Source organism: Cynocephalus volans, chromosome 7 (genome assembly GCF_027409185.1).
Source record: "Cynocephalus volans isolate mCynVol1 chromosome 7, mCynVol1.pri, whole genome shotgun sequence".
NCBI lineage: Eukaryota > Metazoa > Chordata > Mammalia > Dermoptera > Cynocephalidae > Cynocephalus > Cynocephalus volans.
The window spans coordinates 68,915,834-68,931,975 of NC_084466.1; the positions used below are offsets into that span (position 1 = coordinate 68,915,834).

General features: G+C 34.0%; 1 protein-coding gene across 2 annotated transcripts in view; it reads right to left on the reverse strand.

Annotated features, from left to right (window-relative positions):
- The window catches only part of INTS6 (integrator complex subunit 6), an 88,908-nt gene that overhangs the window by 55,291 nt on the left and 17,475 nt on the right, over window positions 1-16,142 (reverse strand). Inside the window, exon 4 of one of the 2 annotated variants that reach the window (XM_063102140.1) lies at window positions 9,613-9,702. In XM_063102140.1, coding sequence (XP_062958210.1) covers window positions 9,613-9,702 — 90 coding nt within the window. Of the gene's footprint in view, window positions 1-732; window positions 887-9,612; window positions 9,703-16,142 lie in introns of those variants that run through there. The other variant, XM_063102141.1, reaches the window with a different exon arrangement.

The window sequence follows — 16,142 nt, forward strand, 5'->3', positions numbered from 1 at the left end:
TTTTAGAGTTTACTTAAATTTAGCAGTCAAGATTATTACATGAACAACTGAGTTCCATAAATGCTTCAAACTACAGAGAAAGAGGCCTTGAATTAAGATTTTTCCAAACTGAAATGCTCAAAACACCTCTGAAGAATCTTTTTATGGTTCTCAAAGTATTATTTAAAAGATACAAGTAGTACCAATAATATTCAAGTTGAATGCAATAAAATATGAGCTACATAAATCCAAACTGCTTCAAAGGTAGCTACGTTTTTTAAAAGGTTACTATGACAGACAAATAAAATGCAAACTTGTCCTTCCAACCCCTGAAGCTCAACTGCCTGATAAATAATTGGTGCATGACAAATACACAAACTAACAGAATACCTTGCTAGATAATTTTTTTCTTAAATCTATCTGTACTTAACAACTTAATGTAATTTTGTAACCACAGTGTTCCTTAGCTATGATAGCAAGGCTATTCTGTTTAAGAAAACAGATTCTCACCTAGGCTCTGAAGAGCCCAAGAATTACCAAACTCCTCCCTTTATAGATCTTAAGCTTAGAAAGGTGGTTTCTAATAACTCAAAAGTTGGGGTCTGATCATCATCATCAGAAAATTTATAAGCTCAAAGTTATTTTACCAACTGAACCTGGATTTATCAGGTTAGGGTTGTCATTCTATGTTGAATCAGATTTTCCAACAAATAGTCACAGCCCCCAGAGAGAACTACACTCTACTCTGCTCACCTTTAAGGCTTTTTCTGAGGCCTTCTGAGATGACTAGCATCAGACTTTTGAGGAAGGCTAGCCATTAGACAAGGCTTTTCCCCACGATCTGACTGCTTGAAGTGACATCCAGGATCAGGTCGATCCTGTATCCAGGAATCACGACCCTCCCTGAGGCACCAGTCATCATGAGATAGTCAGTGCACTTTGGCACTTCTTGAAAACCACTGGGCTGCTCCTTTAGCTGAAAGGAAAAAAAACATCAAAACCACAACAAACAAAACAAAGGGGGAAAAATCAGTAATTCAATCTGAAAAGACAGAGCGTGGGGAAAAATATACCAAAACAGCCTTGTCTAGATCATAATGTAGCCTTGCGTTGATATAAAGACCATAGTTTCAATATCATTCCAGTTGCTACACAAAATTTATTCCTATACAAATCTAAAAAAATTTAAATCTACTGTATTACATCTGAAAAGTTTCAGTTTCATCCAAATAACTATGCAAATACAGCTAAATATGTATAATGAGGGTATTTATAAACAACTAGAAGCCTAAGGCTTATGTGAGTGCGCCCCTTCAGAAGACCAAAATACTCAAAATTTTCATTCTCTCAAATCATAATCTGACTTAGAGAGGCAATGAAATACCCAACCAGGCTAAGTTTAACAGAAAACTGCCAATGTAGTTAAAGCCAATCTACAAGTATTCTTAAAGAATTAGGCTTGCGTCCTCTTTAACTGACTTGACATTAGTACAAGGTACACCACATACACACAACGCTCCTGTCCTAGCAGTCTGTTGAATTTCAATGTCAATGCTTGCATGAAATACACAATTTTAACTGTTCACCTCATGTCCTTAAATTAAAAAGAAAAACAAAAAAACGTTAAAAGCTGATAATAAATAATAGGATGATTTAAGGCTTATATATTTTATCTGCTTCAAAATAAATAAAAATTTTAACTATTGGAATCCAGAGAAAAAATTCTTTTTATTTCTGTTTTCAAATACAAATTATTTTTCTTAAGACATAATGTTAAAAGGCAAGAAAAAGTCTTTGAGGTAATTGTTTGAAAAGCTGGTTCAAAACTCCTTTAAAAGATCCTTACCCTAAAGGTAATGAAACTTTGTCTACCAATTATTTTAACTCCCTTTCTCCTACTTTATCCTCTAGCCCCCACACCTCAGTTAACAATATTAATATCCACACAGATGCCCATGTTGGAAACCTGGAAATAATACTAGACCAGTGTTTTTTTACTTGTTTGAGAATATGATTAAAACTATGGACCCCTCTCCCCAGAAAAATGTGCATGCATACAGACAGACAATGTTTAGATATAATTTCAGGAAATTCACAGAACCCTCTGAAGCCTAGTGGACCCCAGGTTCAGAATCCCTGCCAAATACTTTGAATTTTTCCTCCTACTTTACACATCATCTTTGAAAACCTGCCTAGCACACCTACTGAATCGCTCAGATTTCTGCCTTCCAGCACTCACTCAGTTTTGGCACTCCCCATGCTTTTCCTAGGTTGCTACTTGGAGTTTGATAATTCTTACCATCTAACCACCCTTCAGTCCATCTTCTTTCACCTTGCTGGCAGAGAAACCTTACTAAAATACCAATTCAACTCATTTGCTTAAAGTCTTCCATACCTCCCTGCAAATGTTAACAGAATGAAGTCCTATCTCCTTAAGGTGGTTTCAATCTACCCTCTACCTACATTTAAAGCATTCACTCCTCCTACGTATACTTCCCATATTCCAGTCATAAAATTCATAATCTCCTAATACACTGTTTTCATGTCTTCATATTTTTGCATATTGTTCCCTCTTCCTAAAATGTCATGGCTCAATTCCACACTCTTCTCTCAAAACTTAGCTCCTTTCTTCATGCTCTCTCAGAATATTCTGTTTATTTCTGCTATGATATTTATCTCAATATATTACAAATGCTATTTACTTGCCTGTCTTCAAAGACAATTTGAAATTTGCCCTGTTTTCTAGGGGCAAGAGCCTTGCTTAATTCCATTTTTGTACCTAGAACACAAATATAGAACTAAATACAAATGCATGGTGGTGCCATTATTCTTGTACATAGTAACAGCCTAAGTTACTATGTATCACAAGGGAAACTGTTGCTGAATTAATCTAAAACATACTTTAACAATTCTAAATCTGAAGAATTCATCCTGGAAGGGTATTTACCAGCAACTCTATAGAAAATTAAGTGTAACTGTCACCAATTCTTTATAAATTGCCCTCAGATGGGTCACGTATGTGTAGATGAAATAACACTAGTTACATGGACATCCAAACCAGGAATTACAGCTTAGTAAGGATACCAGAATACTACATAATCCCTTGGCTAAAAACTCCTAAACCAGGATAAATTAATTACCCCTTCGCCTCTCTCCTCCTCAACCCCATCTCATACTTGGGGTCTAAGAAGAGTCCTCAATATAGCACAACGTATCCAGTAACTGCAGATTGACTGCAGTCAGCAGGAAAGTTAATATTTCAGTCCTATCCAATGACGTATCTGAAACCATACCAAACTTATTAGAAATTATCCTATTAAAAATATTCACAGAAGGCCACTTCCATATCCCTTGGAAACCCAATCCCAAGTTTAACAATTCTAAAACTCAAGAATTGATTATTTTTATCTTGAAAAAAATACTTTTTGCTGGCCTCGTAAGTCAAAAACATTTCTAACTGTTTTGTTAAAGTTGTTCATTTTCACATGTTTTTTGTGTAATTTTTAAAAAAATTATCTGCAGCAATATTGTGTTCTAAAACTACAGTTTCCAAATTTGATTGTACTTCAGAATCAACTGAGAAACTTATTAAAAAATAGACTCCCAGATCCCTGCCAGATCAACTGAACCAAAACTTCTAGAATTAAGAGCCTAGGCAAGTATATTTTATAAAGCACAGTAGGTGATTTTGATGTAGCCATTTGAAAGCTACTGTTCTAAATACCACAGTTATTTATATATGGAAGAGCTAGAATCAGTAATAGTCGCTATGTGTAAGAGTCTTATTGGTTCTGGCAGGCTAATAAACACAGAGTGAAATTGTTTCACCCTCTGAATAAAAACTATTTTGATATATCTTACCACAGAATTCTAGGTAATAGATTAGTTACTGTAGACAAACAGATTCATTAGAATGATCCATAAGTATTTCTTTTTAATTACTCTATTGTTGTGTCTGTCTAGAAGCATTCCTTAAGAGTTTTTCTTACCTCATAACCTTGAAAAGAGGTATATTCAATAAGAGTATTGCAAATGTGAATTGCTGAAAATACACTATAAATATTAAATTGAAATATTTCATCAACTTCTTTAAATTAAGCATTTTATTATAATTACATATTTTCAATATAGTAATAATTGCAGATGTATACATTTCTGTAACATACCCACAGTAATAAGTCCAGGGCTTTAGTGAACAGAGACAAAAATATGGGTAGAAAAACAAAATACAAATGACCTGCATCCAACGAATTCTTATTAAATGTTCTTGGAAAGTTGAATTGATAGAGACTAACAAATATAGTAATGTACATATGCTTAGAATATTTTAATCACAAATCAGTAAGAGAAGAATTAATCTTGAGATTGTTACTGGGTCCTAGTAATAACAACATGAAGAGGCAATTACAGGGTAAATATGAAAACTCAGAAACACATATACATGTAGAATGTTTGATACATTCTATCATACTACTGTGGCATCCCAGAAAATTCCCTAAAATGCTAAGTGTCCTGGGGGAAAAAAACTCATTTAAATATGACTTTAGGGCCGGCCCTGTGGTGCACTTGGGAGAGTGCGGCCCTTGGGAGCGCAACGGCACTCCCACTTCGAGTTCGGATCCTATATAGGGATGGCCGGTGCGCTCACTGGCTGAGCGCAGTGCAGGTGACACCAAGCCAAGGGTTGCAATTCCCTTACCAGTCACAAAAAAGACAAAAAAAAATAAAAAATAAAAAATAAATAAATATGACTTTAAAAGTCTTTACTTACACAATTAAAATAAAGTTTTGACAGTCTTTGGCACATATTTTTAGCAATCTTAGTGAATAAAAACATTTTATTGGGGGAGGAGAAGCTGTGGTTTCTGAATCATTTCAGATACCAGAAACTGATTGCAAAAAATTCTGGACTATCTTTTAATCATTAAGAGTTAAATGCTAGCCATAATTACAGATCCCTGCCAGTTAAGGTAAAACTATTTGCACTGCCTAGAATGACCCAAAAAAATCATTACTCTCAATCCCTATCTCAAAGACTGAGGGACTTTTGCATCGACTTTTGAGAAGTGACAAACTGGAATATAAGACCATAATCTATAGCTATTTGAATACTTAGCTGAGATTACTCAGACAATTCTTTCTCTATAAACACAAGGCTTTACTGAACATATGTCCCAAGAAGTTATAAAAGTAGTTGTCTTAGTTGCATCTTAAAAAGCTGGGAAAGCTAGTAAGAAAGCAAAACTGTTAATGTCAAAAGCCAATGATTTATTTTGACTGCAAATATCTTCTCTAAAATGTTAGCCTTCGGGGCAATCATAACATTGATAAAGAGATGCAGGAGGATTCTTCAGCATATAGAAATCTCAATATTTGAAAGATAATACTACTATTAGCACTTTCAAGGAAGAGAAAAATAACTGCTACACTACCCTGGAATGTCATTCATCACTAAGAAGGTACTGGCAAGATTTCTTCTGGGTTGCTTTATTGAGCAATATAGTCAGCCATGTGTTCCTGGAATCATAGTACAGGATAGTTTTCTATTGCAAAGCAGCACTAGAGAGGATCTTGTAGAAAATAAAAACCAGAAAAAATGTTTTTCAATAACTTCAATAATAATTTAGTGATTCTACCAAAATATTTGATATATCAGTAATACAGCATGATGAACGGTACTATGAGTATCTGGCCACAGGTATATTTGTCAATATCAAAAATAACTACTATGAGGGTAAGCAATAAAGTTTTCTTGTATGTCAGAATTCAAAGTCATATCTAACTCACTTCCCCATAAATAAAAATATTGCAAATAGTTTTATCAAATAGCTACATTTTTTATGAAAAAGAAGGCAAAAATAAACATAAACTTCCAATCCAAACAATCATCAAAAGTCCCAAACAGTTATCCAAAAAATACTACACTAGAAACACACTCATGACATCTCAGACAATGGCCTAGACTTTTTATTAAATCAGGCCCAAAAAGATAATTAAAGTCATGAATTAATATAAAATGATCATGTACAGCTCAAGATTTTCACCCACAGTACAAAACTATTACTCTTCTCTCCTAAACCATAACATATTGCTAAGAGATGAGCTGTCACAGAGGACATGGTATTCTTATGTTCTTTCAACAAACAAGTTACAAGAATTTGGGTCATTTTGGGCCTGTATGTACTTAGCCAGGTGAAGAGACAATATGGTACCAAGTTTTTCCATTAACTATTTTCTAGGCTCAAAACAACTTTTCACTGGGCTTCTCTATAAATTTCACAGATATAAGATATGAGCCATACCCTATATTCAAATCATCCATAAGATCCATGAATTTAGCCAATCAAAAATCAAATTATACTATAAAAAGTCACATTACACAAGATTTGACATACACACAACATATGCAATATCAACCCTTCTCCACCTCTTTTGTGCTCCCATACATACACTTAGTATGTATCTCTATTTTATCACTCATAAGACCATTTAATAGGCAATCTCCCCATTATACTGTGAACTTTAAGAACCAGAAATCTATCCTTTTCATCTTTGTTATCCACATAGCCTAGAAATGCTCTGGTCATAATAGTCATTCATGGAACACTGAATGAATAAGAACAGAATACCTATGTCACACTTGTATAGAAAGCTGAAATAGACAAACAAGAAATCAGGAAAACAGAAGGTAAATTTTAAGAACACACAAAAATAGAATCAAACAAACAGGTAGTAGGTATATCAGGAAAAAAGCACTGGTCTGGAGGGGCTGGGATATCTTCAGAATTTACATAAATTCTAATCTAGATTATGGCAATAACACATGCTATAACCTAAGCAAATCACTTTGCCTCCTGGATCTCAATTTGCTCGTTTGTAAAATAAAAGGTAAGGCTAAACGAACTCTATTATTTCCTCATGTACTATGAGGAAGATTTTAAAACAACAAGAATACTTACTCCTGGAAAAAAGTACTAACAGAACAGATCTAATATACCAGGTCAGATGATATGACTCTTGAGCAAAGGATATCATACAGGTGGAACACACAACTACATACATAGTAATAGGTCACACCAACAGCAGCCATAGCCAACCAAGAATTATAGACACACATCCCTAATATGGAAATTACTGACATATCCACTCATTCAATATATCTAAAAAACAATCATGTTCTGCCAAAGGCAAAGGTTAGGAGATTTGAAGTGAAAGAGATATAAAGGCAAAATTTTGTTTATTACCTACTAGAAACTACAACAGTATAGATCATATCTAGCATGTGTGCACATGCATATATATACACAAGACCGATACAAAAAGCGTCTTTAATGCTTTTCTGTGAATTAATAGGCTCCTTAAAATAAATCACATAATTTAATTATTCAGGCTAGAATATTTCATAATATTTCACATTTTAGCAAAAATTAAGCTTCAACAATATGTATATCTGGATTACATTTTCTCTCTGCCCTAACAAGATGAGCCTCATTGGGACATTAAGAACAAAACACGAAGGGAATAAAAGACGTTCCTAAACTTGAATATCAAAACAACTGACAAGCCCATGCTGCAACTTCATAATCAAAATAAATCTTTGCCTTAAAATAAATGAACCTCCTGCCTCAGATAAGAAGTAGAGATAATAATCAATTTTGAACTTTATGACTACCAGATTCAACACAACAATATCTATAATCAATTTTTTTTTCTTAATATAAGCTCTGTTCTCCATACCATGCTAAATATTGTAGAAAACAAAAGAGAATTAAAAGGTAAGATCTCTGCCACAGGAAAAATTTCCCAACCTTACTAGCAAGGTAGTTTTGGTTTAAACACACAGTCACATTTCTCCAATATCCTTTTCAAGGAAGGACCCAGGAAGAAAGGTGAACAATTACAATATGCATGTATATTTCAAGATATTTTAAAGCTAGAGTTGGTGTCACAAAACAAATTTTACAAACAAAACAGATCCAGATATATGGGCACAAAATACATTGCACTCAAAGGGCATTTCTACAGAAGCAATAAGTAGACAGAGCACCTTCAATGGATAATCACACATACAGGAATACTTCACAATAGAAAACAGAAATAACTTTTCAATCAAAATCATTAAGGATGAAAACAAAACAATCAAAAGACTTCTAATTTATACATAATAAAGTTGAATGAAGATGTTAATTATTAAGGGTCCTATTAAGAGGAAAAAATCAATTTAAGAGTTTCAAACTTGAAGTTGTATCATTTCTGTTGCTTTTTTTATTATATAAGCAACGTCTATCTGTTCCAGATAGAGGCAGGGCCACAATTGGCTATACATGTCAATTAAGTCTAAGAAAGCCCAAAAATCCCTTAAATTCAGCTATGGAACATTCCAAGGCTAGTAATTGTAAACAGACTATAAATTAAATTATGGATTATAATCTACTTAAGTTTTTCACCTCTATCTCCATGAATTATATCTTAAATTCCCTTTAATATCAACCGCTCAAAAAAAAAAAAAAATTCTAGCTCTCTTCCCCCAAACCAACATCAGCCAATCACAATTCTTCACTGTACTGGTTCCAATGTTTCATGATAGAACAATACTAAGAACTTTTCTTTACAGCCTACCAAGTACTTTCACATACATTATTTCATTTCAGACTTCCAACAATCCTATGATGTAAAGTAAGAATTATTATCTTTATTTCAGGCATAAGGATAGAAATTTAAGGAAGTTAGGTCCCTGGTACAAAGTTCACTGCTAGAAAGTAGTTGAACCAAGACTAGAACCCACGTGCCCTGACTCCATGTCAAATTTATATTTCACAATGTCACACAAATAAAAATAATTCTAAAAGCTACGAATTTAAAAATCTATATTTTCCCACTTAATCGAGCCCTTAATAAATAACAAAGGAATTAAAATTTAGACCCTAAAGCAAATGCAAAAGGTAAAGAGAGTAGTCTAAACAATCACCTTTCTATATCAGTATATGTTAAAAAACAAATACACAGAATGTTCAAGAGCAGCTCAAATACTACAGTAAAAATACCTTAAAATTAAAAAAATAAATCTATTGTATTCACCCTACCACACCACACACAGCTCTGCATAATCATGGTGGCAGAGACAAGTAAAGTTCACTATAAATTATTTATACTGTTCTTGGCTTAGAGAAAATAAAAATGTCCAAAAACCTTCACTTTTCCTAGTCTTAACCTCCTCTTGGCTTTGTTGTACTCCAGCCTAGAGGTCTCCACAGTGGAGTGCACACAACAAATCACTGAAATATAGGAAGAAATTATTACAGTGCTGCTCCCATTTTTTTAAACCTGAAAATAATTCATTTTACTAATATTTACAATATAAACTGACAGTGTCACTCTCATATAAGTTCATAAATATAATTGGGGTAGGGAGTATGCTCAAAAGTTTTTCACAGAAGGGATTCCTGTTCAAGAAAACATGGAGACCACTGCTACAAACAAAGGTAAATAAGCTCTAGGAGACAGAGGACTCTAGACTACATCAAATAATCTAAGAGAGAACCTATTGAAGGTGTTCAATATCCTACAGTGCATATACAAATAAAGATTTTTCAACTGTATTTGCATAATCCACATGATATAAGCACAACTTACCTCATCCTGGACTCCACTGGTAGTAGTCAACTTGCTCCCATCAGTAATTGTAATAATTATTGCTGGCTCCAAGAAAAAAGGGTTTCTTCCCTAAAGTCAAAAAACACATTGATCACATTAAGTTTTAAATTTTGGCTTAATTTTTTTGAGTAAAAATTCAATTCTCAGAATAGAGTGTATACAATCCCCCTTTCTTGTTAATAAATTTTACATATAGTATATTCAGTCATGCATTGCTTAAGGACAGGGATATGTTCTGAGAAATACATCATTAGGCAATTTCATCATTGTGCAAACATCATAGAGTGTACTTACGCAAATCTAGATGGTAAAGCCCACTACACACCTAGGATATATGGTACAGCCATTATAATCATATGGGACCACTGTCATATATGTGGTTCATTGCTGACTGAAACATCATTATGTGGCACACTACTGCACCTGTTCGCACATTTTTTAAAAAGGTTTAGGAGGGCACATAAACTAAATAGTGGTTAACCATGAAGAAGTGGGATTAGGTGGAGAAAAACATGGATTTTTCACTTCTTTATGTATTGTTTTAATTTTTATAGTGAGGACTTATATTTAATTAAGAATATGTAATTTCTTAATAGGCACCCTAGCAGCTCAATTCTAATAATTTGAATTTTTTTAGATATTATGAATTACAATAGTTAAAAAAAAAAAAAAAAACCAGTATATTTTGGCAGCTGGCTGGTACAGGGAACAAATCCTGGACCTTGGTGTTATCAGCACCACACTCTAACCAACTGAGCTAACCTACCAGCCCAGGAATGCAAGGATAGTTCAACATACACAAGTCAATAAATGTGATACACCACATCAACAAAGTCAAGAACAAAAACCATATGATCATCTCAACAGATGAAGAAAAAGCATTTGACAAAATTCAACAGTACTTCACGATAAAGGCTCTCAACAAAATAGATACAGAAGGAAAGTACCTCAACATAATAAAAGCCATATACGATAAACCCACTGCCAATATCATCCTGAATGGGGAAAAGCTGAAAACTTTCCCCTTAAGATGAGGAACAAGACAAGTATGCCCACTCTCTCCACTCCTATTTAACATAGTATTGGAAGTACTTGCCAGAGCAATTAGACAAGAGAAAGAAATAAAGGGCATCCAAATAGGTAAAGAGGAAATCAAATTGTCCCTGTTCACAGATGACATGATTCAATATACAGAAAACCCAAGAGACTCTACCAAAAAACTCTTACAGCTGATCAGTGATTCAGTAAGGTTGCATAATACAAAATCAACATACAAAAATCAGTAGCATTTGTATACTCCAAAAACAAACTAGAAGAAAAAGAGATCAAGAAAGCAAGCACATTTATAATAGTCACCAAAAAAATAAAATATCTACAAATAAGTCTAACCAAAGAGGTGAAAGATCCCTACAATGAGAACTACAAAACATTACTGAAAGAAATCAAAGATGACACTAAAAGATGGAAAGACATTCCTTGTTCCTGGATTGGAAGAATCAATGTGATAAAAATGTCCATACTACCCAAAGCCATCTACAGATTCAATGCAGTCCTAATCAAAATACCAATGACATTCTTCACAGAAATAGAAAAAGTAATCCTAACATTCATATGTAACAACAAAAGACCCTTAATAGCTAAAGCAATGCTGAGCAAAAAAAGTAAAGCCAGAGGCATTACACTTCTTGACTTCAAACTATATTACAAATTTAGAGTAGCAAAAACAGCATGGTACTGGCATAAAAACAGATACATGGACCAATGGAACAGAACAGAGAAGCCAGAAATCAACCCACGTATTTACAGCCAACTGATCTTCAACAAGGGCATCAAGAACAGACATTGGGGAAAAGACTGCCTCTTTGGGCCGGCCCGTGGCTCACTCGGAAGAGTGCAGTGCTGATAACACCGAGGCCACCGGTTCAGATCCAAAAAAAAAAAAAAGACTGCCTCTTCAATAAATGGTGCTAGGAAAACTGGATATCCATTTGTAGAAGAATGAAACTTGATCAGTACCTCTCACATATACCAAAGTCAACTCAAAACAGATTAGAAACTTAAATATAAGGCCTGAAATTTTAAAATTCCTAGAGGAAAACATGGGGGAAACACTCCAGGATCTAGGACTGGGCAATGACTTTATGAATAGCACCCCAAAAGCACAGGCAACTAAAGAAAAAATAAACAAATGGAATTATATCAGACTAAAAATCTTCTGCGCAGCAAAGGAAACAGTCAACATCTTGAAAAGACATCCTACAGAATGGGAGAAGATATTTGCAAACTACGCAACCAACAAGGGATTGATATCCAGAATATACAAAGAGCTCAGATAACTTTACAGCAAAAAAACAAATAATCCAATTTAAAAATGGACAAAGGAACTGAATAGACATTTGTCAAAGGAAGACATACAAATGGCCAACAGGTATATGAAAAAATGCTCAGCATCACTAATCATCAGGGAAATGCAAATCAAAACCACTCTGAGATATCACCTCACCCCAATCAGACTGGCTATTATAAAAAAGACAGAGAATAACAAATGCTGGTGAGGATGTGGAGAAAGAGGAACCATTCTGCACTGTTGGTGGGACTGTAAATTAGTACAGCCATTATGGAAAACAGTACAGAGGTCCCTTAAACAACTACAGACAGAACTTCCATGTGATCCAGCAATCCCACTACTGGGGATATATCCAGAGAACTGGAAAACATCAGGTTGAAGGGATGCCTGAGCTCCTGTGTTTATCACAGCTCTATTTACAATAGCCAGGCACTGGAACCAACCTAAATATCCATCCATGGATGACTGTATAAGGAAATTGTGGTATATATACACAATGGAATATTACTCAGGCATAAAAAAGAATGAAATTCTACCCTTTGCAGCAACGTGGATGAGCCTGGAGAAAATTATTCTAAGTGAAACAACCCAGGTACAGAAAGAGAAATACCACATATTCTCACTCATAACCAGGAACTAAATCCATAAATAAACATATGAACAATAAAGAGAAACAGAAAGAAAGAAACAACAAGCACAGTAACATGTTGAACTTTTAGAAACTAGAGGCGGAAAAGGACAGGGGAGGGGCGGGGTAATGAGGAGTTGGTCAATGGACATAAAGAATTATTGCATATTATAATGATGAATAAGCTAACTATACTGATCTAACCACCACACATTGTATACAATTATTGAAAATCAACGTTGTACCCCACATGTATGTTGTACCCCACATGTATGTATAATAAATTATCTAAAGAAAAAAAAAAAAAAAGAGGAAGGCAAGACAGTGGGTGAACATTACTATAATCTATACCTGTAATCAAAATGTGTAACAACAAGTGACTAGGTATGTGGCTAGAAGGACTGTTAAGAGCTAGTTCCATGGAAATACTAGGGCTACTTTGAGCTTAGCAAATTTAACAGTAGTCCAAGATAAAAAGTTAAAATTAAGGATGGCTATCTAAAGAAAATGCTTGGAGGAGTACAGTAGTCCCCCTTATCTGCAGAGGATACATTCCAAGACCCCCAGTGGATGCCTGAAACCAGAGAGTACTGAACACTATACACATTGTTTTTTACCATGTATACATACCTATGATAAAGTTTAATTTATAGATTAGGCACAGTAAGAGATTAACAACAATAACTAATAATAAAACAATTATAACAATTGCTGTAATAAAAGTTATGTGAATGTGATCTCTCGTTAATATTTTCAGACTGAGGTTGATTGCAGGTAACTAAAATCACAGAAAGCAAAACCACAGATAAGGGGGAACTACTGTACAAAAACAACAGGAGCAGAGGTTATGGAACACAGTGGCACAGGGCTCTCAAATGCTCTATATAAAAAAGTGGTGAAATAACTTCAATAACTTCCATTCAAATCTCTGGTGGCGACACATTTTGTGAGCGACTCAGACAAAATAATCTCACCTTTTACATATAAACAGCTCTCGTTTAAGAGGATCTGGTAGATTAAACATCTTGATCAAGTCATACAACTTATAAGTGGCATGGTGCACTTTTCAAGTTGCTGCCCAAGAAAAGAATGGTTCCAGAAGGAGAAAGCTTCCTCTGGTCAAAAAAACTTAAAATATGTTGGATATAACCTCTAGAAGATTCTGAATGCATAGCAACATTAAAATGTCACAGGAGTCTTACAGGAAAAAAACATGAATTAATTTACCCTCCCTCCTCTATAACACTCACGTTCGATGGAACCCATTGTGGGAAATATTATACTATATTGCCTCTCATGCCATTCACTCTCAAAATGAATAATAAATTCTAATAATGTAGGTCTTCTCATGGACCTAGAAAGAAGCAATGTATATTTCTACATCTGGGATTTGATCATTTCCCTCAAGCAGAATGCTTTTCCTTTTACCTGCTCTCAGCCTATTCAATTCCTACTCATTCCTTAAGGCCCAGTTTAAGTCTTTTTCTTCTTCCATGAAGCCATCCTTCCCTGATTACTCTGGCCTTCAATAATCACCCTTTCCCTCTCCAAATTCTAATTGTGGTAGTGTTCAAGTATAAATTAAATTAATAAGATAAATAAAATGTTTCTTCAAACAAAATTGAATTTTGAGTGGTTTCATGGAGCACATGTTGAATTATACTTCTCTACAGCATTTCTCTTCTTCAAATAATTTTTCATTTAAATGTATACTATCTTGCACAACAATATGAATATGCTTAACACTGCTGAACCATACACCTAAAAATGTTTAGGATAGTAAATTTTATGTTACATGTTTTTTACCACAATTTTTAAAAAATACACCATCTTGCATTTTTTGCTATTGTTTCATGCGTTCAAATACACTAAAGGCAAGGATCATCTGATATTTCTTCTACATCACTGAGAAAGCACTGAACATAAAATATTTGAACACTTAAATATTCACTGATTATAGTCTAATAAAAATGATTCACTGATTATAGCCTAATACAAACCTGCCCAAGTTCACAGTACTGTGTTAGCTCAAAAACTGACAAAAGGAGATAAAGAAAACAAAGATGTCCTATTATCTTCAAAACTATTGTACCCTGCTTCCACTTCTAAGTTAAATCTACTTTTATTGACTTGCTGACTTTCAAAAACAAACCAGCAAAGCTCTTAAAGGTACCATGGCATGGATCAAATACTTGTAGTAGGGTCTTCTGTATCACTTCTACATTTGAACTGAGTCAAAGTCAGATTTTCTGACCAAAACTCTGACACCCATCTATTCTTATTCCTGTATAAGCACATTGAGAATTATCCTTCAGAGGCCAAGGAATTAGCCATATTTGTAATTAAAGAACAAGCTACTGTGTATTAGAGCCTTAAAGATGATGATGTGCACCCAAAAACTAATACACACTTTTTAAGGGCCATAGTGTCTAAAAATCAGATTAAAATGTATTAAAACTTAGCAGAAAGTCTGAGCTATTAAATTTATTTAAGCTAAATTCAAACATAAAAATCAAAGCTACTTTTTTGTAAGACAACAAAACAAAGCTTTTAGTTGAAACTTTACAAAAGTCTTATAATGTATATAATGCTCTCCTGCAGAGGATATGACTGAAATTATTATAATAATCAGACTTTTAATAATAACAATAAAGCACTTATATTATCACAACTGACTCTTAAAAACCTGGTGAGGTAAAATATTCAGGAAGATTAAATGATAAAACTCAAGGTGGCCTAGCTGGTAAGCAGTAAAGCTAACACCTTAATAAGTTGTTCCTACTCCAAATCACAGTCTTTCTGCAGCATCTGGAGGTCCTATTCATATTGTGATTTCTTACCCACTGATTTTCAATGTATAAATCAATATACCTTCCCCCAACACAAAAACAAAGAAACAAAACACAATACACAGCAATGCTTACTTTTTCAAACTATATAACTTCAACCAACTTTCAGAGAGTATACGTATAAACACAAGATAAAATAACATTAAGTTCTTTAATGGCTTTAAATTTTGGAAAACTCAGATAAGGACCAAAGGTAGAAAAAAATAAAAATACTATCATCTTCATTGCACCAATTTAATTATCCCCTACCTACATACCTAAGATCCCTTCCTCTCTAAGACGGAAGAGTTTAATCAAGAATCACATGAAGAAAAGCAATAGTTACTATAAAAATCAGAAATAATAATGATTAAGTAAATATAATTTAAACAGAAAGATTTTTCATTTCTTCAGAAAAAAAGTATCCCTACCTTTAAAAACATTAAAAAAAAATTTAAGTTAAGCATGAATTTCTAAATCACCAGCAGAAAGAGATTGGAACATGTTGCTCCAGGAAAGTTTTTATATATATATAAACACAGACACACACACACACACACACACACACACACACACACACACACACACACACTCACTCACTCACACACATATATACTATCATCTTCATTGCACCAATTTAATTATCCCCTATCATACCTAAGATCCTTCCTCTCTAAGATGAGAGTTTAGTCAAGAATATATACAC